Here is an 11776-nt window from a genome sequence, read left to right as displayed (position 1 = left end):
AATATAATATTTAAAATTTAAAGGAACCATATGTAAGAATGTGGCCAAAACTGGTACTGCAATCACTTTCAAATTACTGTAGAGCGTTGTATGCCCTCCCCTCCCCCCTGACTCGAGGTTGCCAACCCGGATGCCGAAACACTACTGACTTTGTGATTAGTAGATAGGCGGAGGGTGGCGCATCAGGCCAAAACACAACATGACATGACAAAACACAACATCAACGTCAGTTGAGGGCTGCAACTTCACTTTTTAAATGACAATATCCCGGCCGGACTACTGTCAGTGATATAAGTATTTGAAATTAACTTGATTTCTTAATGTCTAGTGACAATCAGGGCCATTTTATGATTAATTGAAATACATTTCTTACATATGGTTCCTTTAACAGGGAACAGATTAGAATGTTGGTCAAACTATAATAAGGAGTATGGCAATAATAAACAACAATGTCAATTCAATCAATAGCCTAATAAAATAAACAATGAAAATGAGGGGGGCATAATAAACAATAATGTCCATTCAATCAATAATATAAAAACAATATGTAAGACTACATTAAGGAGAATATCAATAATAAACAATAATGTCAAATTAATAAACAGCCTAATGGAAATAAAACAATATTATACAAACCATAACGCATAAGAAGTGCATAAAGAACTAAGTGTATGTTGAACAGAAATGTCTTTAGACCCCTCTTAAACGACCCAAACCTATCACAGGAACTGAGAGCACTGGGCATCTCATTGTTATCAAAAGAGGCAAATTGCTTGGTCGGAATCAATTAACTCAGACTTCACACACCCTACAAATAATTCTACAAGCATATCATGACGATTTTTAAAAAAGGTTAATTACACACCTCCACAGGCAGATGGCACTATCAATTCCGTGTTCTTCTCGGTTCATCTCCATGAAGTGACGCCGTCGGAAAGAATGTGATGTATTTCCGGTGTGTGGAAGTTGAAGAAATACAGCGCCCGTGTCCAAATATAACACGAATCTTGCTTATGTTTTAACTTACAGGTGTACCTTTTTGGTACACGTGATATTTTGTCATTTTTTCCACTGTCTGCAATTACCATTGCTTTAGTCTGCTTGATACATCATCATGGATATTTCGACACCTCCAGAAGGTTCGTAGTGCAGGCTTGCATGATCCGAACAGGCTAACTTAACTAGCGTGCTGATTGATGTTACCTGCTCCTAACAAGAAAAAAAAAACACTCAAAATAATATTAACAAAGCAATGTGCGACACATATGTGTGCTGTAAAATCAACTGTACGATTGCTTGAACTCTATTACTTTAAGTTTTCATTCAGAATATGAGTCTAATGTTTGCTATCTATAGCCAACTGGCTAGCTCGCTAACGGTACTTATGCCGGGCAAAATAATGCTAGCTATTCAACGCTAGCTAGCATCACAGTGCTTTCACTCATGTAACATTCGTCTGGTTAGTAGAGTTACCTGTTGATGAATCGTGTTGAGCAATATCTATGATTTTATCCGTGTAATTCATTGTCATGAGCCAATTTCATTCATTGTTGGCACAGTTAAAAACTTTGATCCACCCGTCAATACTGCTTACGAAGATGATCTTGTACCTGGAGTTTCCACTCACTGCAGTATTAACTTTATTGTCGTCTTACAGACCAAGAGCTGAGAAATGTCATCGACAAACTGGCTCAGTTTGTTGCTCGCAATGGTCCCGAATTTGAAAAGATGACGATGGAGAAACAAAAGGATAATCATAAATTTTCTTTCCTATTCGGAGGAGAGTTCTTTGGATACTACAAGTACAAACTCGCCATTGAACAGCAACAGCGTAAGTAATCCACACATATCTAAATCAGAATCTGTTTTGCTGCCAGGGTATGGGTGACCCTAGACACAGATGGGAAAGTAGAGTGGGTTTTATGGTGTGAGTTACTCCACCTTGTTGTAAGGTGTATGTACATGTATTGTAATAAAGTAATCCCTCTTTCTTCATAGATTCTTCCACACACGAGTGTGAAGAGTATAAATTGGAAGGTATTTACTAAATCTGAAATATGATTAGCAATATGAAAGTGAACACCCAACATTTACTTTCTGTTTCTCATGGAATAATGTTTCATCAGACATGCTTGGAGATGTGTGTGTGTTCTACCTTGTTTTTTTGGGCTTTACCTGGGTTGTACGTTTTGTTGCATTTGACGTTTTGGGAATCTGATTTGGAATGGGTCACTGATATAGCATTTTGTAAATGCATACATCATTTGGTCAAATTAGCCAAATCAGTGTTTTCGGTTACAGTTATACTGGTGTACATATCTGCAACAACACTTCATCAAAGTTCATTAGCCTGAGGTAGCCAATCCATGAACCAAAGTACAAATATTGCATTTGCATTGGAGTGTCAATAAGACCAATGCATCCCATGCATTGCAGTGTTCCAAAATATTCTCAGTTGGCTTTTGTAATTTTTGTTTGAATATATTTTTAATTCTCGCACCCCCCAGCCGTAAAGGTATCTCTGAAGATGCCCGGTAAAGTTATGGTAGTATCTGTTCTTGGCCATAACTGTTCCCACAAAGTGTAAACATGGAATTGCACATTGGCTTCCATGAAAAGAATTGCATGCAACGCAGTGCTGATTCTCCCCCTGTTGATTGGCTTTGCCACTTAATTTCAGTTCAGTGGTCTTTCCTGCTTTCCATGTTGTTGTAGACATATCTTTATCCTCAAAATCATTTTCATGACTCTCTACTCCAAAATGATAAAGAATAAAATCAAAACATCAGCATCTCCTGCACAGCTGACAAACCTCTGTAATAATGCCACTCTGCTCTGTTGTAGTGATGTGCAAACCACCTGGGAAGGAGATCCCAGACGTGCCCCCACCCATTACCTTGCTGCCTCCGCCGCCTATCCCTCCGGCCACCCCTGCAGTGGATGACCTGATCCAGCAGAGCACGTGGAACCTGCAGCAACAGGAGCAGCACCTCAACACACTCAGACAGGCATGCTCACCACCAGAACCATGATCACATAGAACTGGCATACCTCAAATAAGATTGTAATCTGTTTCGTACAAGTTTGTTGTGAACGGGTAGGAGTTCTGCTCAGCCAGCTTAGTCAGATAGCATTTCATGGATCTTTGACATGAGTTATTGTTGTTTATTTTTCAGGAACAAGTGACGGCGGCCATTGCTTTAGCAATGGAGCAGCAGACACAGAAGCTGCTTGCTGACACTCAGCTGGATGTTGGGGAGTTTGACAGCCTTCTACAGCCAATCATCGACACCTGCACAAAAGATGCCATTTCAGTAAGTGAAATCTTACATGACTGAAATTTGTGCTATATGTATAATATTTGTTGACTGTGCTTCATGTTTTTGACACATATGTTCTTTCCTAGCATTTCAACAGTTTGCATTAAATATTCTCCCGTGGAGGTGTTTTAGATTCAGATTTATCTTTATTTTGCTCTCTGGCTATCTCTCTCCAGGCTGGTAAAAACTGGATGTTCAATAACGCCAAGGGCCCTCCACACTGCGAGTTAATGTGCTCCCACCTCCGCAATCGCATCACGGCAGAGACGGCCCACTTTGAGCTGCGCCTCCACCTCATCTACCTGACCAACGATGTCCTCCATCACTGGTGGGTCTCTTACTCCGAGGCTTACTCAAATGTCACACTGCCACACTGATTGACAGCATGAGGACATAGATCTGCTTAGACATGATCTGCTTTTGGGCCCCCACCACCAAGCGCATTTCACACTCTTGGCATTCTCTCAACCACTTTAAAGCTGCAGTTGGCAAGATTTTTTTTTATCATATTCACTGAAACCACCACTATGCTCAGACAGAACAACATAAATCAGCCGATTTTAGAAAAAAAACCTGCACTTCTACCTCCACCTAGAGCCTGTTATTTATTTTGCAAAAATCCACAGCTCCCGGTTCTTCTGGTCCAATCAGAACAGGGCTGTCAATCTCACTGTCAATCATAGTCTGGTGCTCACTGACGAGCACGACCTCGATGAGAGGGTGGTCGGTGGTAGTGGGGGAGAGGCATGAGAGTTGCAAACATGGCCAAACATCCCCTCAGTCTGTCAGACTTGCCAACTGCAGCTTTAAGTCAGACATTGGTAATGGCTTTCCAACAGTTCTGAAGGAGTTCCCATACACATTGAGCATTTATTGGCTGCTTTTTTGTCTCATGTTAATTGAGAAGTAATATAGATGACCATGTCATAAAGCTGGTTATCATGGCAAAATTGTGCAAAGCATTCATAAAGGTAAAAGGAGACTAATTAAAAGAATCTGATTCATGAAACATATTTTGTTTTCTTTTAAAAAAATGAAATATATTTTTTTAATTTGTTATATTATTCAAAATATCATCTATTTACCCTCATGACTGCTTGTACACTATTGGCACAAAAAGCAAAAACAAAAAAATAGATGTCTAAAAAATGTTGACCTTATGTATGTGCTGTTGCAGTCAGAGGAAGCAGCAGCGAGATCTCCTGGCTGCTATTCAGAAGGTGGTGGTGCCCATCTACTGCACAAGCTTCCTGGCTGTGGAGGAGGACAAACAGCAGAAAATAACCCGGGTACATTTGGATCACTCTCCTCCCTATGGTTGCTTTTTTTTTTTAAAGGGGACACATGCTTTCCTTCTTCTGATCCCACAAATCTTGCATTTGCAACCATTTTTTAAGTGGTTAATGTTGCTCTTATGTATAAAGATGTCATATCCAAATGTCACAAACACATTTCAGGATCATAAGGGTGATATTGTAGTGTTAGATATATGCTTTGCATGGAAAACTGACAGCCTCTGAAAACTGTATTCCAGTTACTGCAGCTGTGGGAGAAGAATGGCTATTTTGATGACATCACCATCCAGCAGCTCAAAAACCCAGCTGTGGGGTTGGGCCAGTACCAGGTGAGCCACTCGGCAGTCTGTTCATCCACAGGTGAAGCACCTGCCAGAGGAATTACTGATCAACACGCTTGACCTGATCCGTTGTGGAATGCAGGGTTGAAATGCACACATTTATCTGCATTTTCTTTCCTGTCAACTATTAGCATTTTTAAACCAGGAGATGAGTAAATGGAGAGCAAGTTAATGTCTCAAACCAGGTTTTTGGCCACTTTGTTGCCAGTTTTAGAGTGAAAAGACTTGCACAGCAAGTGCAAATGTCGATATGCAGAGACATACCAAATTCAGAAATGAATTCCCGTTCAACTCAGGACTCCTATTTTACCATGACCACAGGTTTTAACAAGTTACGTATAAAGCCAGGACTCATGGCTCCAGGGTCATTATAATGCATAATGTGGCCTCTGGTCACTGGTGTGATGTCTTCTGATTAAACATGATTAAATGATGCTTTGGCAACCCTCCTGCTGACTGAGCTGCTGCTGTGTCTCCTCCAGGCGTCGCTGATCACAGAGTACGCCGCTGTGGTGCAGCCCGTCCAGCTGGCCTTCCAGCAGCAGATCCAGACGCTCAAAACACAGCACGATGAGTTCATCACCAACCTCAAGCAGCAGCAGACGGTCGCTGTGGCAGCGGCTGCGGCGGCCGTCGGCCAGCTGGCACCAGCGGACGGGGAAGTGAAGTCACAAGGAGCGCCGCTGACCTCCCAGCCAGGTGACCCACACAGACTAACAGGGAGGCTACACCGGGCACCTAGCTGTCTGAAGTGCTCCGTTCCTGGAGCACCTGCTGCAACAAATAGCTTCCACTGTAATCAATGCAACTGGCTACACCAGACGCGATAGTGGCACGTACGTTAAAAAAAAATTAATCCAGTCTTCTAAAACTATTCAGGAGGAGACAGGTGCTGTATTGATTAGCAGGTCTTACCCTCAGCTAAAAAGCATCTGGAAGTCAGGAAACTCATGTTCTCTGTTGGAAATTATGGTATTTCACATTTAAGTTATCTCACTAGCATGTCCATGTTCCATTTTGCTGTGCCTTTCATAATGATTCAAGGTAGAATGTCTTTCATTCAACAAGGAAAATTGAGAGTAAAGTGAGTTCTTCCAAGCAGCTGTAGGAACACAAACCCAGAGACACATTCACAGTCGGTTTCAGGTACTGTTAACCTCCCAGTTAAACATGCAGGCAGATAACATAGACAAACCGTCATGCGCACACTTTTTCCTGACTGGACAGACTATTCTAGTTCACTTTAGTCATCTAAACCCGTTCCTCTGTAACCTCATAATTTCATCATTTGCTCATTTAGCAGACACTTCTATCCAAAGCGACTTACATATGTCAGTTATATTACGAGGGCCATTGTTCCCACAGCAACTTGGGGTTAAGTGCCTTGCTTAAGGGCACAATGGTGGAAGCCGGGAATTGAACCCACAACATTTCAGGCAACTACACGCTAGCCCAGCTCCTGCTACCACCGCCCAGAACCCACTGTAACCCGTTCCTTTTAATCCCACCAGGTGAGAGTAAGCCCCCTATGGCGGGCCCACCTCCAGGAGATTATGACGGTACTCCCACCCGACCTCCAGACTCCTCCAATCCGAGCGGCCCCTCGGACATCCCATCCTCCAAGTCCGGCTGGTTCGAACCCCAGCACAACATGCCAGCCTGGAACCCCCAGCAGCCTGTGAGTCATCTCCTACATGGCCGTGTATTCCTCTGTCTCGGTAGTGTAGTGTGTATCTTGATGTATATTTACCGTTACAGTGAGTAGATACTAGATATGATGGATATATAGACATTCATAGTTATGTCATAGACTTCATGAGTTGGATGAAGTGTTTATGTGAAATAATGCAGTAAGTTTTAATGTAGGTTAGACAATAAACTGTGATAATATTAATAATGATACATTTTATTTGTTACATGGCGCCTTTCAAAGCACCCAAGGTCGCTTTACAGAGTAAACACAGTGACATTTTTATATAATCAAATTAAATCCAAATTTATAATATACACACAAATTAAAAACAAGAAAACATAGTAATAGTAAAAAGCACATTAAAGTCCATAAGCTATCTTGAAAAGGTGGGTTTTAAAAGCCGTTTTGTATTGTGAGATGGAGTCGAGAGCATGAATGTGTGAGGGGAGTGAGTTCCACAGTTTGGGTGCAGCATAGGAAAAGGCCTTTGCTCCCATTGTGGTGAGCCTGATGTTTGGTACTGACAATAATCCAGCTGTAGATGAACATAGTGAACGGGACGGTGTATAAGTCTGTAGGAGTTCTGTGACCTGGAGGACAGAGGTTATGAAGGGCTTTGCATGTCATCAACAGGATTTTAAAGTTGATCCGCTGAGAGACAGGGAGCCAGTGTAGGTCTATAAGGAGAGGTGTAACATGTTGGGAGGACTTTGTGCGGGTGATAATCCGTGCTGCAGAGTTTTGAATGAGTTGGAGGCGATGGATGAGTTTGTTTGGGATGCCTGTCAGGATTGCATTGCAGTAGTCAATGCGAGATGTTACAAGGGTGTTGACAAGCACTTCAGCGGAGCATTGTGTGAGTGCAGGGTGCAGTCTGGAGACGTTCCTGAGGTGAGAGAACACAGTCCGACAGACATTATTGATGTGGTTGGAAAATGAAAGGCTACTGTCCAGGATAACACCAAGGCTTTTCACCTGTTTGGAGACAGGTATGGTGGTCTCACCAAAGGAGATTGAGGAGATACTGTTTTTTGCAAGTCTAGATATGGGGCCAATGAGCAACAGCTCAGTTTTTTTCTTACTGTTGAAATTCAGGTAATTGCTCGTCATCCATGTCTGTATGTCATGTCGATGTCGAAAGCAGCACTGAGGTCTAGAAGAATGAGGATGGATAGTAGACCAGTGTCAGCTGCACAGAGGAGATCATTTGTGATTTTAACCAGGGCTGTTTCAGTACAGTGTTGGGGGCGCAAACCAGATTGAAATTGCTCCAAGAGATTATCGTTTTGGAGATAGGTCTGAAGTTGAGATGCAACTACCTTCTCCAGTATTTTGGAAATGAATGGCAGGTTAGATATAGGACGATAATCATTGAAATCGTTACAGTCAAGGCCAAGTTTCTTCAAAGATGGTCTAATAATGGCAACTTTCAATGAAGAGAGAACCTGATAATACTGTCACAAGTGTACTCTATTCTCCATGTATTACTCATTCATCTCATTCTAATAAGGACTAGATAGTTTTGCATCAGTCAGCACTGATGTATGTTGTTTCATCGTTCAGCCTCCCTTCGACCCCACTCAGGCCCCCCCGCCATGTCCTCCGTGGAACAGCCACGAGGGCATGTGGAACGAGCAGAGGGACCCCAGCTGGAGTGGCCCTCGCGATGGTGGAGGTGGCGGCGGAGGCCCGTGGAGTGGTCAGTCGGAGCCCCCTCCCTCCTGGAGCGGCCAGTACGACCAGCCGCCCTGGAGCAACCAGCCGGATCAGCCCCCCTGGGGCCAGAGGGAGCCCCCGTTCAGGATGCAGCGGCCCCCGCACTTCCGAGGCCCCTTCCCGCCCCACCAGCAGCCGCCGCCCTTCAACCAGCCCCCTCCCCCGCACAACTTCGGCCGTTTCCCGCCGCGGTTCATGCAGGATGACTTCCCGCCACGTCACCACTTTGATAGACCCCCATACCCCCCACACCGCTTTGATTACCCTCAAGGAGACTTCCCAGGAGGTAAACAAAACACCTAGATTACCACCTAAAAGTTTTTATTGGTACTTTTACATGCGCTTCAGCGATCTGACTTCCTTTCCCGTTCCATCCAGACATCGGGCCGCCACCTCATCACCACCCAAGTCAGAGGATTCCGCCCCCAGGAATGGCTGAGCATCCACCGTGGGGCGGCAACCAGCACCCGGACTTCGGTCCCCCGCCCCATGGCTTCAACGGCCAGTCGCCCCACATGAGACGCCCGGCTCCCGCACACGTCAGCCAGGACGACCCCAGTCTGGTACCCAACGTCCCCTACTTCGACCTGCCAGCAGGCCTGATGGCTCCGTTAGTAAAGGTGCGTCATCATCTCATACATCTGTATGCTTTGTGGTATTCTGAAATGGTTTAGACTGATATTGCATTTAAATTTTAAGGTCTGATTTCATTTTTTTGTATATATAAACATTTTTATGTGCCTCTTGTAGCTAGAAGACCATGACTACAAGGCTTTGGATCCCAAAGACATCCGCCTTCCACCTCCCATGCCTCCTAGTGAGCGGCTACTGGCTGCAGTGGAGGCCTTCTACAGTCCCCCATCACACGACAGACCCAGAAACAGGTATTGCATCTTTATTGTGAAGAACACATTTGATATATCTTTGATATTTACTGCATGTTAGTTGCTCACTGTAGATCTAATGTACTTTTTAGTAACTCATCAGAGCTCTCCTATGTAGTTACAACATAAGTTGCCGCCTGAAAGTAGGAATTCTTTCCCATTCAGACTAGCTAACAGTCTGTCTTGTCATTTGTTTTTTTATAGTGAGGGCTGGGAACAAAATGGCCTTTATGAGTTCTTCAGAGCGAAGATGAGAGCGAGGCGGAAAAAGGAACAGGAGAAGCGCAACAGGTGGGGAGAAGCTGAATTTGATGCTGATATTGTATTGAAGCTGATTTTTGTGCTGTGCATTTCCACGCTCTTTCTCTCGTCTTTCACTCACGATTGCTCTTTTTTTTTTCTTCCCGTTTGGTCTCCTTCCCCACAGCATGCGAGCCAGCCGTTCCCGCAGTCGCTCTCGCAGCAGGGGGCGCTCTTCGTCACGTTCTAGTTCTAGGTCTTCCAAGTCTTCGCGGTCCTATTCCAGGTCCCGGTCCCGGTCCCGTTCCAGATCCTACTCTCGATCCAGATCCAGGTACACACACCTCAAGCCGGATCTGCAGGCTTTTTACTGTCATTTACCGTCATGGAGGCACCTTCTTAAGCTCTATTTACAAACGTCTGAAACGTTTTTTGTGATTCTTAAAAAAATGTTTTTTTTAATTCTTGTTGTTGAGGATAGTCCTCAAAGGAGTAACTCTGAGAGATTGTCGAAGGTAAATTGAATATTGTCGAATATGATAGAACTGAGGTGAAAAATGTTTGTGTCTGTAGAAGCAGGAGCCGGTCACGGTCGTCACGCAGTCGCTCCCGGTCCCGATCTCGCTCCAAGTCACCAGACAAGAAACGCCAGGAGAAGTCTCGCAGCCCTACTCCCCCGTAAGTCTGCCATCACACCCCTCTCTACCTGAGAGTGACCCGGCAATGATTTTATGGACCCTTTCAAGAGAGTTCCATTATCAGCATCATAGTTGGCCCCACAAGACTTCCTTTTTAACATTCCATATGTTATCTTAATGCAGAGGAAGTAGATTGGGGCCCAAATAGAACGTTCAAGCATTGTTTTTGTTTTTATTGTTGAAAGGGTCTATATGGTTGTGTATTCCTGAATAAATGTAAAGACCCATTTATTTGGTCTTTATTTACAGCTCAACGTCTGGGCTCGGTACGGGGTCATCGGTGCCCATTGATCTGCGGCTTGGAGAGGAGAACAAGGGACACCAGATGCTCATGAAGATGGGTAAGACTGGGAGAGGAAAAAGCTTGGAATGTCCGAACACTTGCTCCCATCAGGATTTTTTAATGACTATTCACCATCACAACACCTACAGGGGCATATGAGAATGCAGCCGCATCTTTTTAACATTTGTCTGCTGCATTCTTACTGCAGTCTCAAGGTTCTTGGTAATGCAAAACATGGGACTTGTAAACAAAGGATTCACCTGTCTAGTGGGCTGCCTCATGAATTATTCACACGAGTGCCTTCTGTTTTGCGTGTCTTTGGTTGTAAAGTGTGTCAGTGTGTACACATCACTGGCTCACACTTAGTTTCCTACAAATGTTACTTTTTATTATTGTCTTTGTGAATGTATGCTTCGACTGTGCACCTTTTGTTGAATGTTGAATAGCTTTTGTGAGTATATGTGCTGTTGTGTGATTTACTTGTAACTTTCTGAACAGGCTGGAGTGGCTCTGGAGGACTTGGAGCCAAGGAGCAGGGCATCCAGGACCCCATCAAAGGTGGAGATGTGCGAGACAGGTGGGACCAGTACAAGGGTGTCGGGGTATCGCTGGACGACCCTTATGAGAACTACCGCAGGAACAAAAGCTACAATTTTGTGGCCCGTATGAAAGCCAGAGAAGAGGGTAAGAGTATTTCCAGTTCACTGAGCTTTCTCAAAATTATGAAACTGCATGAGTCAGAGAGTCTGTGGCTGTGATTTGGATAATATAGATTGAAATATGTAAGCTTTATCAGTTTGCTACTTTAGATTACGTTTGGAATGAGGAAGTAACCATTCATTATATTTCCTCATGAATGGATATATACCAGTGTTATTTGCCCCTCTACTCGATCAGAGTCGGCCATTTTTGACCCCTGTAAACTTAAATGCATCTTTTTGTTTGTTTTATTTGACTTCACAGTGAATCGGGAACCGCCAGAGCCTGCAACAACAGAATGATAAATCATCAATTTAAAACCCCATCCATTTTTTTTAAGAAACCTGAACACTGGTTATGGTTGTCATTCTTGAATGTCCCCCCTTTCTTGCTCTTGTACTGAATGACAAGGAACTTGTGTAAAAAGAATCAGACTTTTGTGTTGTAGTGTTCTGTTTTCTAGTTAAAAGCTGTAGTGGAAAGAAGACGTTTTAAACCCATGTATTCACATCAGGACTTCACTCCAGTAATTCCACAAAACGAAAAATAAAAAAAAATATTTTTAAAATCATGCATCATATTGTGTTTGCTGTTGTTGTGCTGGAGA

At 43.6% G+C, this 11776-nt stretch overlaps 1 protein-coding gene across 3 annotated transcripts; it reads left to right on the top strand.

Moving 5' to 3' along the window:
- Positions 1-912: 912 nt before the first annotated feature.
- On the top strand, positions 913-11742 carry LOC121724829 (calcium homeostasis endoplasmic reticulum protein). 3 transcript variants are annotated; one of them, XM_042111675.1, is made up of 19 exons: positions 913-1139; positions 1658-1831; positions 1999-2037; positions 2845-3008; positions 3177-3314; positions 3497-3648; positions 4498-4609; positions 4855-4944; positions 5439-5655; positions 6468-6634; positions 8234-8651; positions 8744-8985; positions 9116-9249; positions 9454-9540; positions 9677-9823; positions 10063-10167; positions 10437-10528; positions 10969-11154; positions 11434-11742. In XM_042111675.1, the coding sequence occupies exons 1-19, from the start codon at positions 1115-1117 to the stop codon at positions 11469-11471; spliced, it is 2727 nt and encodes a 908-aa protein (XP_041967609.1). In that variant the 5' UTR covers positions 913-1114; the 3' UTR covers positions 11472-11742. The 3 variants fall into 3 exon arrangements, with proteins under 3 accessions (XP_041967609.1, XP_041967608.1, XP_041967610.1); XM_042111674.1 differs by having other exon boundaries at positions 8213-8651; XM_042111676.1 differs by lacking the exon at positions 1999-2037 and having other exon boundaries at positions 8213-8651.
- The last annotated feature ends 34 nt before the right edge of the window (positions 11743-11776 follow it).

Source organism: Alosa sapidissima, chromosome 12, assembly GCF_018492685.1.
Source record: "Alosa sapidissima isolate fAloSap1 chromosome 12, fAloSap1.pri, whole genome shotgun sequence".
Classification (NCBI taxonomy): domain Eukaryota; kingdom Metazoa; phylum Chordata; class Actinopteri; order Clupeiformes; family Clupeidae; genus Alosa; species Alosa sapidissima.
This window is presented reverse-complemented; position numbering and strand designations above follow the sequence as displayed.